The following is a 14,865-nucleotide window of genomic DNA, read 5'->3' as shown; positions in this document are numbered from 1 at the left end:
GGGGGTCTGTGCAGGGCAGGGATGGGTAGTTGGGGTAGAGAGATCAGTGTGCAGGAGGGGTGGGTAGTCGGGGTAGAGGGGTCAGTGAGCAGGGCGAGGGGGGTCTGTGCGGGGCAGGGGTGGGTAGTCGGGATAGAGGGGACAGTGAGCAGGGCGAGGGGGGTCTGTGCGGGGCAGGGGTGGGTAGTTGGGTTAGAGGCGTCATTGTGCAGGACAGGGGTGGGTAGTCGAGGTAGAGGGGTCAGTGAGCAGGGCGAGGGGGGTCTGTGCGGGGCAGGGGTGGGTAGTCAGAGTAGAGGGATCAGTGAGGAAGGCGAGGGGGGTCTGTGCGGGGCCGGGGTGGGTAGTTGGGGTAGAGGGATCAGTGTGCAGGGCGAGGGGGGTCTGTGCGGGGCCGGGGTGGGCAGTCAGGGTGGAGGGGGGCAGTGTGCAGGCAGGGGGTGTGGCCGGCCCAGGGAGGAGCTGCTGGGGGGTAGGCTCGGCCCCCTCAGTTTCCTGGGCGGGAGGCTGAGTCAGGCAGGGCTGAGTCAGACGGAGCCGGGGCCGCTGGCGGCTGGCAGGGAGGAACGCAGCGCACCACGCCGCTCCGCTCCCTCCGCTCCGCACCTCAGCGCGGGGCAGCCGCGCCATGGCCCGGACCCTCGCCTTGCTGGCGCTGTGCATGGCGCTGGGGCGCCGCGGTGAGTGCGCTCGCCTGCCGTGGCGGGCTCCGTCGGGGAACTGAGGCTGCAGCCGCAGCGGCGCTTCTGGACGGGCTCGGGCTGCGCTTCACTCCCGCCCGTCGGGGCATGAGGTGCCAGAGGGCGGACGGTCCGTGTCTGTTCCGTGCGGGGGCTGGCCGCCGGGCAGGGCGGGGGAAGGCTGTGGTCTCACAGATGGGGAGCTGGGGCCATGTGCTGACCTTTCAGGGCGTCGGACTCTGCCTGGTTCATTCTCCTGCCGGGCTGGAAGCTGGGGGATTTCTGCCCCATGCCGCCAGGGAAGCGGGTGAGGGGTTGTGGAGCTATGTGCTGGGCTTGGAGGGGACAGGCCGGTTTGGAGCTGGTTGCTGTCGAGTGTTGGTGTGTTTTGGTTATGATTTTGCCAGGTGGAGAACTTTTCCCGAGTGGCAAAGTGAGAGAAGGGAAATGGCGATTTTTCAGAAGTGTGTATTTCAGCAAAACTGGTGGGCATTCATAGGACAAAGAAGAGGTGCTCCTCTAGCCAGAGGGCTTTCTCCTTGCCACCTTGCAAAGGCCAGCTGCAACCAATGGTGGCATTGGAAGGTATAACAAAATAAATTTGCAAGAATTTTAGTATAAAGGTTGCTAGCAGCTGTCTGTATGATTTCACTGTTGATAATCTTTTTCAGAAACACTTAGCTAATGTATTTTCCCCATTGTTCCAAACTGCCCACAAAGGACCAAAAGTCACAAATGCTTCACCTCTGGCTTTGCCTCCCAACTTCGAAGGGCTTGTATCTACACTTAAAACACTACAGCAGCTGCTCTGTAACGCTTCAGTGTAGACAGCAGCTCCACCCATGGGAGGGGTTCTCCTGTCACTGTAGTTACTCTACCTCCCCAAGAGGCCATAGCTAGTTCTTCTGTCAATATAGCACTGTCTACATAGGGATTTAGGGTGCCTTAACTGCGCTGCTCAGGGGTGTGGATTTTTCACACCTTTGTGCAATGTAGTCATGCTGACCGAATTTTCTAGTGTAAACCAGGCCTCAGATGTTACTATAAAAATCTTTCTCATATTGAAAATTTAAACTACGTAGACAGCATAAAATAAATAAACCTAACTATCAAAATAACAGGGCTGGAGCACTGAGTTTATTATACATTTTCTCTCTTATTCCATTAAAAACCTCAGTTTTTTAGTGAAATAGCTGCATAATTTCTAGTGCACTCAGAAATGAATTGGTGGTAATCAGGGCCAACTCCAGCTTTTTTGCTCCCCAAGTGGCGAAGAAAAAAGGGGAAAAAAAAAAGCCGTGATAGGCGTCACTTTGGTGGCAGCTCTACCGTGCTGCTTCATTCTTCGGTGGCAGTTCGGCGGCTGGTTGTTCCCTTCAAGAGGGACTGAGGGACCCACTGCCAAATAGCCACCGAAAACCCAGATGTGCCGCCCCTTTCCATTGGCCTCCCCAAGCACCTGCTTCCCGCACTGGTGCCTAGAGCCGGCCCTGGTGGTAATGTGACCTCTATGGGAGACAATGCTACAGGCTTGTCTTCATGCACAAATTATGCTTACTTAGCTCAAACCATTTTTTAAGACAGCCTAGTTCAGGGGAGGGCAAACAACAGCTGTGGGCCAGAGCTGGCCCATCAGGGCTTTCAGTCTGGTCCGCGGGATTGCCAGCCCTGTGGCACTGTGGGACTAAGGCAGGCTCCCTTGGAGACTGCTCCCAGAAGAGGCTGGCACCATTTCTCTGTGGCCCCTGGGGAAGGGAAGGAGGCAGAGAGCTCTGTGCGCTGCCTTCATCTGCAGGCAACGCCCCCCGCAACTCCCATTAACTTGGAATGGGGAACCATGGCCAATGGGAGCTTTGGGTGTGGTACCCAAAGGTGAGGGCAGCATGCAGCGGAGCCACCTTCCTTACTGCACTCCACCGAGACACTGCTGGACATGCTAGCCACCTCCAGGAATGGTGTGGGACTAGGGCAGGTAGGGAGCCTGCGTTAGCCCTGCTGCAATACCCTGCTACCCCAGGGCCACTTGAGGTAAGCGACACTAAGCTGGAGCCCACATCCCACACCCCTCCTGCATGCCAGCCCCCTGACACATCCCTCCTGCACTCCAGTGCCCTGCCCTGAGCCCCCTCCTGCACTCTGCACCCCCTGCCCTGGGCCCCCAACCCCCTGCCCTGAGCCCTTTCTTGCATCCCACACCCTTCCTGCAGCCCAAACCTCTGCCTTGAGTCCCTTCCTGCACCCCACACTCTCTGCCGCACCCCACACTCTCTGCCTCAGCCCTACATTCATGGCCCTGCATACAATTTTCCCACCTAGATGTGGCCCTTGGGCCAAAAAGTTTGCCTACCCCGGCCTAGTTAACTCTTGTTTGCACACTTTTAAAAAGATAGAAGCCTGGCTCATATTGGTCTAACAAGGAATCAATTAAATTGATCCAAGCTAGGTTTAAATTAAATCTAAATAGCCCACACAGGGGTTTTCAACTGCCTTAACTAGTTCGATTTAGAAACACTCCATTAGGTAAACTAGTGCAGCTTTGTGTGAAGAGCAGGCCTGAGAAAGCAAGCTGCTGCATTCATCACTAGCTGGAGTTTCCTTGCAGTCACCCAACCTCAAGGGAACAGAGGCTTGGATGCCTGTAGCAAGAGCCTGAACCTGAAAGTAAATTCATAGATTTCAAGGGACCACTGTGATCATCCAGTCCAGTGGTTTTCAGCCTTTTTTAATTTGCAGGCCCGTAAAAATTTCAGACATAGTCTGTCTTACACCCCCACCCCGGGTCTGTGGACCACAGATTGAAACCCACTGATCTAGTCTGACTCCTTGAATAACACAGACCAGAGACCTGCCCCCAGATAATTCTTTTTGAACTAGAACATATCTTTAAAAAAAAATCCAATCTTGATTTAAAAATGGCCAGTAATGGCAAATCCCTCACAACCTTGGTAAATTGGTCCAGTGATCAGTTACCCTCAGTGTTATGAATTTATACCTCATTTCCAGTCTGAATCTGTCTAGCTTCAGCTTCAGTCATTGAAAACAGTCTTCTAGCCAGCTGCAGGTGGATGAAAGCTTTTGGGGCCAGTGGTGTTCCCTTGACTTCTAGAAGCACTAGGAGCCTGGGAAAACAAAGGGCAGGCTCCATCAAGCAATAGCTATTTCTCCTGGTTGCTTCTTCCAGCTGTCAAGTATTAGCTCAGCAGTGTGTCAGCCAGGGTAGCTCTCATCCAGCCCCATTTGTGATAGGCCTGCATTGACTGGGCTGGGTGAAGTGGGATTATTAAGGTGGCTGAGCTCTGTGTGCATATCCAAGACCACTAGCCATGGCCCGCATGGTACAAGGGCTGAACAAATCAATTCAAACCTGGCTCATGCTGAAGGAGTTTGTGTCCATGTCATAGTGCAGCCCCCCTTCCCGGAGGCATAGGAGCATCATGAAAGATGTTTTATTCTGGTCTGTTCTAGAGGCGTGAGCATGGGGTATGAGAGGGAAGAGTTCCTGAGTGCTAATTGTAAGTAATTCTGCCTCTGACTTGCTGGGCAGCTTTCGGCAAGTCTTGTGCCTCAGTACCCACTCTGTAAAAAGGGGATTGCAGTACGGGCCTGCCTTCAAGATGCAGCGTGTGCATCTTCTGTAATGCACACATCTCAAGCATTCCAAACAGGCCAAGTGCGAGCAACCACATGCTTTCAGGCCCGTCTGACTTTCCAGTTCCCTAGGGCAGGTGGGCCCTTTGCAGAGAACATCCAGCCCCCCAACTGTTTAACTTTAGGACTCTTAGTCTGCACTTCCAGCTGCCTTGGCAGTACGTGTGGTAAAGGGTAGTTCTTATGATCTCATGAGTCATTTGAGTTTATATCTGTCAGCCCAGCCAGTCTTCTGGGTCACCTAGTCATTCATCCAGATAGCTAGGCTGGGATATCTAGGTACCATCTACAGGCTGCTGTTGTGGTTTGACCAAAAATACTGCCAGCAGATGGCTCTCATGTACCCATCTGATCCAGCCCAGATGAGCTGCCACTTTAGAGAAAGTAGCTACATCATGACAGCCAGATCCCGCACTTGCAGTGAGATTGACTCTCACATGGGTGGGGGTAGTGAGAAGAGTAGCTTTGCTTCTGGCTCAGGCACGAAATGCGCTAGGGGGAGGCTTGCTTAGCGCCAGGAGAACAATGTGGTCTGCTCTCCCTTACTGTTCATCATCCTGTGGGGATCCCAGTGCTCCAGCAAGGTAACTAACCAACATGGCTAGCTGATATGGGGACTGTTGGCTTCATGCAGCTGTCAAACCTACCACCATGGGTCACACTGCTGAAATGTGTGAACAGTGCCAACAAATGGCATGCCAGGGTCTATACAGCCTTTTTTCTCACTGTGTAAATCAAATAAACCGATTTATAAAGAAGAAAACTGGAAAAATAAATTGCATCATGTGCAATCAGTCCTATGGACTATGTTGTCCCTGGGGACCAGCAGTAGGGCGGGAAGCCTGGACTTTCAGATCTCCAGCCACATTTCTACTACTTGAGCTAAAGTAGCAGCTGGTAACAGTTTATTATCCTCTATATGGAGCAGACACTAGAGGGGGTCACAACACACACTGTGCCTGTGAGTCATACAACTTCTGCCCAGGCAGCAGTAGATTCTTGGTGGTTAGGATTCCTGGTGATGATAGAGCAGTGTGATCTTAGCAGTTGTCTCAGTTGTTAGCTAGCCAAGCACATAGCTCTGGCACATTTATTGTGAAAGCCAGTGTGGCTGAAGTCTTGGCTGTGTCATGTTGAAGTCCTGAGTTCTATACTCAACTCTGCCAGACATTTTCTTGTGCAGTCTCTCAGTTAAATTGTTTGCAAGCTGGGTGTGTGGGGTAAGAAGGAAGATGCTCAACTTGCCTTCTAGTGTATGGTGCGAAGCTTTAGGCAGCACTATGGGTTATGAACTGTGCAGCACTATAGGAGTCGTGGGGTGGCTTGCTGTCTTTCTGTCCGTCACAGATAGGGCCGGCTCCAGGCCCCAGCACGCCAAGCGCGTGTTTGGGGCGGCATGCCGCGGGGGGCGCTCTGCCAGTTGCCAGGAGGGCAGCAGGCGGCTCCGGCAGACCTCCTGCAGGCGTTCCTGTGGAGGGTCCGCTGGTCCCGTGGCTCCGGTGGAGCATCCGCAGGCATGCCTGCGGGAGGTCCACCGGAGCCGCTGGACTGGCGAGCAGCAGAGCGCTCCCCGCAGTATGCCGCTGTGCTTGGGGCGGCGAAATGGCTAGAGCCGGCCCTGCTCACAGACATTTCTTTTCTTGGTGAATTAGAGAGCCTGATTCAGCATAAATGCAAAACATCCTACAAAATCCACAACAAAGTATTGCCAACCTCAAGCATTAAAAAATCATGAGATATTTTAAAAATAATAAATTTGGGGTCATGTGTATTTGCCTTCTGCTTTCTGAACATTTGGACATCACATTTTCAAGCTGTGCTTTGCAGTCAAGAACCTAGCAACTAGCTTCTTAACAAAATAAAACGAAACCTGAGGTTATGCTGTAATCACCTTGTGACATACCCAGAGTACAGACTAATGAGTAGCTGTGTCACCCCTGCCATCTAACCTACACTGCTTTGCTGCTGTAGCATTCAGTCTGACCTATTCACAGCCTCCAGCATGCAAATCACTTCCAGTTATGACTGTATGTGCTTCAACCAGCCAGTCACACGTCAGTTATACTGCAGGGTGACCCCAACATATCCTCAGTCCTAGATTTCCCCCCAGAAGTGTATGTCCTGTACTGCCCAGCCCTCTCCTGGACAAAACAAATTCATATAAAGTCCTTCATTTTATTAATAGAAATAATATGAACACATCTTGTTATCTTAACTGGAACTCACTGGATTAGATAAAACAATAAAACAAGTTTATTAACTACCAAGAGAGAGATTTTAAGTGAGTACAATGAGGCATGAAAATCAGAAATGGTTACAAGAAAAAATAAAACACAGTTAGCAAAGTTTTTCTCACCACATGCTCTCAATCATCTTACTGGCCAAACTTCTTAGACCAGAATCCCTTCTTCTGGTTAATGGCTGCTACCTTTGTCCCTTCTCATGCAGTGAATAGATGGATAGAGGGGGGAGGAGGAGGGGACCTTGGGGTGTTTGTCCCTCTTTTTTATAGTGTCAGCCCCCACCCTTGAGAAACATTTCCAGCTCAGATTCAGGAGACAGAGAGTCTACAGGAAAGGATGTTCTCTGCTGCTCTACCTCACCTGTTTGACTGTCCTTCGTTTCCCTTCTTGCTCAATGACTCTATTTATGGCTTAAATGCAAATTAAACAGAGCACCCATTCCTCTGTTTGAGACAGACCTGCTTGCCAACCTCGGTTTGGAACATGTGTTAAAATCACTATACAGTGGAATCTTACAACTTTTCAATGTGTCACACACATTTTATTAGGACAGCGCTGACTAACAAATTATGATTTTTCGGATGTTACCTTGCAGGGCCTACTTTGTACAAATATTATAATCGTGTGCAGTCTTGGAGCCTCCACATATTTTTTCGCTGTTTAAGATTTTCATTCTCTTTTGTAAAGATTGGCCTGTCCTTGTTCACCATCTGGGGACACCATCTAGTAAGGGCTCTGTGGCCAAAGAGTGCAGAATACGGGACAGAGGAGCTGCTAGTCCATCTTTGGCATTTCACTGCTGCCTGCTAGTGCCTTGGGCTCATGGTGGATGTTACATGCTTTTGCATTCTGAAAGGAAGCAGCAGAACATCAGCCAACAATGAGCTGTGAGGGCAGTACAGAGGGGCAGGGAGCTACAAAACCAGCCTCGCTCTGTCCCCCTCTCTGGGATCAGGAACAAGCCTTAATGGGGTTATTGAGCACAGCTGCTCTACCACCCTGTAACATCATGCAGCACTGTACCCCTCTAGGGAACTCTGCAGAAATCCCTGACCCTTTGAATGTCTTTACAGGAGTCTTTGCCAGCCCATCGGAGAAACTCGCACATGTGGTCCAATATGAAAGGGTGACACCTCACAGAGTGCCTGCAACTCCTGGGAAGAGAGACCTTTCTGCTCAACTCGTAAGTATCTGTCGCATCTGAAATATTAGGGGACACTACAAGCCCAGCTCCAACAACCCCCGACTCAGAGGCGGTTAAACTAGGGCCTGGTGCCAACCCCCTGATTAGCCAAACAGTTCCAGCTTTCCCAGACACTGAGCAGTTGGAGACTGACTTTTGTTTTAGATTAAGCAAAAATAACCAAATATGAGTGAATGTACATTGTGGAATAGGCTACCTCAGTGCTGCCTTGCAGAACTGCAACTGCCTCTGTAAACAGACAGACACATGGAAAGCTGCAAAACAGAGAAAACAGGATCACAACACTCACATATTGTAGCTGTCTGTGGCCCCACTCAGCATTGTATCTGAGCACTTCATAATTTTTAGTGCATTTATCTTCACAGCCCCTTGGAAGTGAAGTGACTTGCCTAGTGTGACAAAGCCAGACATTGAACTCATGTCTCCAGAGTCCCACATTGGCACCCTATGCACTGGGCCATCCCTCCCTTCCAAACATATACTGAAATCAACAGAGAATGCCCCAGGAGATGCACACTGGTTCAGAGAAAGGAATTTTCTCCCTCTTGGTCTGTCTGGCAAGCACCTTGAGTGCACAGTCAGCAAAGATCCAGACTCAGAGTCTTACTTCCTTTAAAGTGAGACCCTTATGGGATGAATGACACCAGCTAATGTGAGCTTTCTGCATCATCTCCATCATAAATGATGGCATTCTTGAGAGACCAATCAAAGCAGCCTTTTGTTGTACTTGAGGTCAAAATTAGAATCACTTGTGGCAGGATGAAATCTATGTTAGGAAACAAATTTGGCATCAGTTGAAGAGGAGTGGAGCCACCTCTAAAGAATGTGGATTGCCGTGGTGGAAGAGGTTTATGGATGATGGAGAAAACCAAAGGAGAGGAGTGGGGTGGACCAGCAAAGTGCAAGTATCAATCTGAAACAAGAAAATGGTGCATAAAGAAAAGAAATGAACCCATGAAGCATAAATGAAAGCAAATACAAAGAAGCAAAGTGAGCTGCCAAATGGGCAGTGAAGAAGGGCAAAGAGAGTGCTAGACAGTTGGCACGCTGAGCTTGTAAACGATCCACAGCTGGCTGGCAGAAAGTTCAGCAGCACTGAAAAAATGAGACACAAAAGAAAGGAGGATGGTAATGTGACATTGTTTGTGAATGGTGATCAGAGGAGACTGCTAGTAACACCTGAACAAGTGAAGGAGAGGTGGAAACAATACTTTGAGAGTCACTTAAATGAGGCAAAACCTTTGTGATGTTGCCAACATATGATCCTAATGCGGTGCCTGAGCTCGACATAACAGAGGAGGAAATGGGAAATACAGTCCAGGGAACAAAGACCAATAAGGCAGAGGGACCTGATGAAGTGACAGCAGACCTGGTGAAAGTCTTGGGCAAGAGAGTCATGAAATGGATCAAAGTGGTTGAAGCTGTATGGCAAGAAAAGACTGGTGCGAGTCTATCCTGGTATCAATACATAAGAAAGGAAGCATCCAGGAATGTGGAACTATCGAGGGACAAAGCTGTTGTCACATGGGATGAAGATACTGGAGCATATCTTGGATGCTAGAACTAGAAGAATGGTGGAACCCCTCATTGACCAAGAACAGTGTGGCTTTAGGAAAGGATGAGGTGCATGGATGCCGTGTTTGTAAACTGGCAAGAGATGGAGCAGCAGCTCAAGCACCAGCAGGATAGCTTCTTACAGATCTAGAAAAGGCTTATGATAAAGTGGACAGAAGGTTGCTCACACCAGTGCTGAGGAAATATGATGTTTCTACGGATTTAACAGCTATGGTGAATGCTCAGTATAGATCACCTAAAACAGAGATCAGAACATATTGTGGAACAAGTCCCTTTGATGTAGAGGTTGGATTGCACCCAGGATTGGCCCTCAGCCCGCTGCTTTTTATCATTTTGATGGACTGCATCAGCAGGAAGATGTCAGTGGGAAAAGGGGAGAAGCCGCTATATGCAGATAACGTAGCAATAAGGGCCTCCTCAAAAGAAGACCTAGAGAAAATAATAAATCAGTGCTTTGGTCAGCTAAGCTGTCATCTGATGAAAAGGAGCTTGACTAAGACTGAGGTCATGGGTCAGTAGAGGAGCCACAGGGAAACTTGACATAGAACTTAATGGAATGGAATTAAACCAGACCAACCAATTCAAGTACTTTGGCGACTGGGTTATGGAAAATGGTGAGATTGAATGTGAGTCCCAGTCCAAACTGGGGAATGCTGGAGAAGTGTGGAATAATATCTCAAGGGCTGTGTATAACAAACATCCGCCACTGAGACTGAACTGTGGAGAACAGTGGTACAGAAGCATGGCCAAAACAGAGAGGCCGAGTTCAGTGCCTACAGGTGTTCAAGATGAGTGCCAGAAGAGGAGTTACACACAGAGGGAGATGTCAAAAGGAAAGCTTTAGGATGGAAATCCAAGTACATGATGTGGCTGACAAAATCCAGGAATCGGGACTTCGCCAGTTCAGATATGTGCAGAGGATGAATGAAGGGGACCTAGTGAAGATACCACGATAGGAAAGAGACCCTGAGGAAATGATGGATGGATCGCATCAAAGAAGATGGTAAGCAGGTGGACCTTAATGCTTCCGCAGACAAAGATGGTTGATGCTTACATGGTGACCCGACCTCAGTTGATGGGATAAGGGGAAGAAGTGATTAAATGGAAGCAGAAAGGATGTTAGATCATTCTGCAGTGTTGCCATCTCTCATGATTTAGCACAAGTCTTGTGATACTTGGTGTTTTCTTAAAGTCTCAGCACCTGGATTTATGTGAATGTGGGAGAATTTCAGTTTTCATTTGGTTAAAAATGTCTGATACTAGTTCTTGTGGTTGTGGAGACAAGCAAGAAAACATGAACCCAAAAGGCTCAGAACAAAGAAGCCAAACACAAAAGAATCCACATTTTATTATTTTGAAAAAAATCTCACGATTTTCAAGCCAATCTTATTTTTGTTGGGGTTTGACACATGACTTTTGAATGCTTGGAGTCAGCAAGGCTGAATTTGTGACCATAACCTAATGGCAGTTTCTTGACTGCATTTTAGTCTTTAAAATTCAGAAAGCACCAGGAATCATATCTTAAAAGCACAAACATTAGCACCTCAGAAGACCTAGGGATCATGTCAATTTTGAGATATAAATTGCCTAGTAAATTCTTGGTACAGCATGTTCACTTATGAGTCAAACCGTTTCAGATAAAATAGCTTCAAAAATTCTTCCCAAAGGCATCTGTTTTCTTTTGCTCCAGAAACCTAAACTTGTCCATGTAATAAACATTCTCTAGGCTATTTAGAGATCCCATCTGTGCTGTGCACATGGAACAACTTTCCTCCTTTCTTTCTTCAGTGTTGATACCAAAGGGAGGAGATCACATGTAATAGTACATCCATCTGTTAGATATCTGTAAGACATGCATACAGTGGGAGACTGCAGTGCATGATGGGATGTAGTGGTGCAGGGAGAGGGTGGTTTATCCACACATGTTTAAGATGGCCAGGTTACAAATGGTGAAGCTGGCTCATGCTGTCCTCTCAGCCATTTCCCCAGGTCTGTTTCTAATATTGCAAACCTGATACCTTTAAAAAATATAAAGCAACTTGCCATCAACATGCTCTGTACCCTCTGCCTTAAAAGTGGACTCTCCTCCCCAAATAACATTTGCTTTAGGGGTCACCTCTCTCCCCAAGCCATATTGCTACAGCTGTGGTCAGAAGGGGCTCCTGAGCTGGATCTGCTCATTTTAAGAGATGGGATGACTTGCAGGGGATTTTCTATGGCTACATCTACACTGGAAAAAAAACAAACCCACAGCAGTGAGTTTCAGGTAGCAGCTGATTGTCCTTTGTGTAGGGGATGATGAGCTGGAGCACTCTAGGACAGAGGCGGTGGGGGCAGGGTTAAGGTGCATGCACACCAATTACGTTGGTTGCTCTCTTCCAGCACAAGTGAGGGTGCTCCTGAGACTGCTTTAACTTATACCAGGGGCTGGTTTGGCCCACAGATAATGGGGGCAGAAAGATGGTGTAAAGCTCCCCCTCTCCTCTGCCTCCTCTCCCGGTGCACTGGCTCTGGAGGATCTAGTCCAGTGTGCTCTCTAGATCCCCATTGTCCGTTTCACACCAGGTGAAGAAATGACCAAACCACCCTGACCTGCTGTTGCACAGGTAGCTGTTGGGCCGTCATTCCCCTCTTGCTGACACTGGTGTATCTCCTGGAGTTCCTGCTGACTCACCGGGGTGAGAAGCATTCCAAGAGTCCAGCCCCCAGTGCCTGAGCCTGTCTGTCCCAGTTTTTTGCCTGTCCAGAATGGCTCTTTCTGCACCTCAGGCCAAGTCCTGCAGCCCTGGCCCTGCCCTGACTTACTCAGCAGGCACTGGAGTGAGCAGGAGTTTAACCAGAGTCCAGGCTCAGTCCCGCACTGTTCTGAGTCAGACCTTCTGCATTTGAAACACTCAAAAAACTCTCTGGAAGTAGGAGCTTGGGGGAAGCTATATCAGCCCTTTTAAACAGCTTTGCATTTCTTGTGGTTTCTCAGAAAGATGGCCACTGCTCTTCCTTTCCCATCTGACTTGCAGTCAGAGTTCTCTTCAAGCACCTTCAGTGGCTTTTCTGCAGATCTGCATTTCTCAAGGATTGGTTTCTGTCTCTGAAGTTGCCAACAATAACAAAGCATCATTTTGTTGGCGGACATTAAAAGAGACGCTAACGTTCATCTAAGAAGAATTTATCACCAAGCACCGTAGACAGTTCCTGCGTCTCCAGCTTAGGCATCATGTTTGTTTAGGTGACAGCGCATCTCAGTCTTCAGCACTTTGCTGAAGAGCCCCTCACTTCCCAGGGCTGCAGCCAGAGCCCACTTGAGGGGGCAGAGAGACCCTGGCTGCATTTTACTCAGCAGGCAATGGGGCTTTTTTTTTCACCAGAAATGGATTTTTCATTCCCAGGAAGAGCCCGAAGTAAAAACACAAGGCAATGGAATTAGAACAGTTGACTCACAAGGAAAACCATGCTGCCTGTCCCAGCTGGTTCTGACTGTGGCACAGAAATACTTTCCGTATAACCCCAGCCCCCATCTGATTGCAGCTCCCCAATGCTTTCCTGGGGGGAATTCCAGACTGTCGTGTGGTAATTTATACCATCACCCACAGGAGAGGCCAAACTCTCCAGCTGAGAGCAAACCCCAGCAAATCAAGAGCTGCTGAGTTTGGCTTGTGGTGCCCAAGGAGTTCACCTCACCATTTCCGCCAGCTGTGGCTTCCATCTGAGAAGAGCCTTAGCCAGCAACTTTGCTGTGAGATGCTTGGTCGCCTGGTTAGCTGCCATTAATCGGAGAGGGAGGCCTCCACACTTCCAAGGGTGTAATTGCTCCTTAGCATTACTGTTCAGCTGAGGATCTTAAAGCAATTTACAACAGCTGCCAAAACTCACAATTCTTGTCACTGGTATGTGGGAGTGTCCCCCCATGGGGAAACTGAGGCAGTGAGCGGTAATGATTTGTCCAAGGTCATACAGCAAGTTTATTGGTACAGACAGGAAAAGAACCCAGGCATCCTGACTCTTGGTTGCAACTCCTAGTCCCTTGCTTTAACTCCTTGCCATATGTCCTCTCACTTGTGGGGCTGCTGTAAACTCCGCCAGCTGGGGATTGCTGGAGCACAGCACATTCTGACCATAACCCCTCCCCTGTGCCCTGCTGTGCTCCCTGCACCCAGGTCAGGTGAGGATGTGGCCCAGCAGTCTGGCACACATTGCTGAGGGCTTCTCAGATGGCCAGATCTGGCTGCTTTCCGGCTTGTTTGCATCGCAAGTGAGCTCCCAAGAAATGTGCTCCAGTATGTTCACGCATGTAGTTGACCTAGCTGCCTGTTAATTGTCCCTTTTACGGCACCCACCCGTGCTTATGCACACATGGGAGTTGGGGGGCTATTCAGAAACGTAATGGCAATGATCTGTTTTACTGGTGAAAAGGTGCTGTGTCTTGTGCACTGCAGGAGCTTGTAGGAATAAAGAATAACTGTGGAAGCAGAGTTTATTTCTTCAGGCCAAGTGGCTTCAGTATGACTTCCTGACAATCTTCTTTTGAGAGCCCACAGGAAGAGAAGTTGATTCTCGCACAATGAGGCTGTGTGCGCGATCAGTCAAAGAGAAGGAAGACTTTTTACTAGGGGAAGTATTAGTGAGTCAGGGAGGTGAGTTATCAGGGGACTCTGTGGTTCTTGATTTTGAGTAAATGAATTAAATGCCAAAAAAGGCATTTTGATGAGCAGTAAGATTTTAGTTCCTTGTGCAACAACTTGGGGCCTTGTGCCAGATGTGAACACTGAGTCTTAGTTTAATCTAGGGGTTCTCAAACGGGGGGTCAGGACCCCTCAGGGGGTTGCGAGGTTATTACATGGGGGGTCATGAGCTGTCAACCTCCACCGCAAACCCTGCTTGCCTCCAGCATTTATAATGATGTTAAATATATACAAAAGTGTTTTTAATTTATAAGGGGGGTCACACTCAGAGGCTTGCTATGTGAAAGGGGTCACCAGTAAAAAAGTTTGAGAGCCACTATGTACTTGTCTTCAGTGTTCTTTAATCCAAAGCATACTGGGTTTTGCAAACAGAGATTATTTCTGTGCTGATTCAGTTGGCTGTTGGTTTCCACTTGTTGTACTATGTCTGTAATGGATAAATTGGCAGTAAGCATGTATAGCTGGGTTTCCAGAGGTGCTGGGCACTCACACAAACCGTGAATTGATGGGACCTGCAGATGCACAACACCTTTAAAAGCAGGGCAGAAATATGTCAGTAGAATATTTCAACAAAATCCACATATGACTAGAGGAACATTGAATGGGCTAGGGTAGATGAGTCTGAGGTCCCATGTGACTGTCTTCAGAGGTCTGCGCAGCACACACAATAGAAATCTTCTACTTCATACCTCTTTAGCATGATGATGACAAGTTTCTGTTGTTATTTTACTCCGTGCAGAACACGTATCCGGACCACGTTCATTACAGCATCCGTGCAGAAGGAAGGAACTATGTTCTCCGACTGGAAAAGAACAAGTAAGTGTGCAGTGGCTAGT

General features: G+C 48.7%; 1 protein-coding gene across 5 annotated transcripts in view; it reads left to right on the top strand.

Annotated features, from left to right (window-relative positions):
- Positions 1-578: 578 nt before the first annotated feature.
- ADAM8 (ADAM metallopeptidase domain 8) overlaps positions 579-14,865 on the top strand; it is a 108,610-nt gene continuing 94,323 nt past the window's right edge. For all 5 annotated transcript variants that reach the window (XR_004001436.1, XM_030571312.1, XM_030571311.1 and 2 more), the window contains exons 1-3: positions 579-680; positions 7,645-7,754; positions 14,769-14,845. Coding sequence is in view for 4 of the 5 variants with exons in the window: in XM_030571312.1 (XP_030427172.1) it covers positions 629-680; positions 7,645-7,754; positions 14,769-14,845 (239 nt within the window). In the remaining variant the exon portion in view is untranslated. The remainder of the gene's footprint in view (positions 681-7,644; positions 7,755-14,768; positions 14,846-14,865) is intronic.

The sequence above is a fragment of the Gopherus evgoodei genome, chromosome 7 (assembly GCF_007399415.2).
Source record: "Gopherus evgoodei ecotype Sinaloan lineage chromosome 7, rGopEvg1_v1.p, whole genome shotgun sequence".
Classification (NCBI taxonomy): Eukaryota; Metazoa; Chordata; order Testudines; family Testudinidae; genus Gopherus; species Gopherus evgoodei.
The sequence above is the reverse complement of the archived record's forward strand: the minus strand, read 5'-3'. Positions and strand labels throughout refer to the sequence as shown.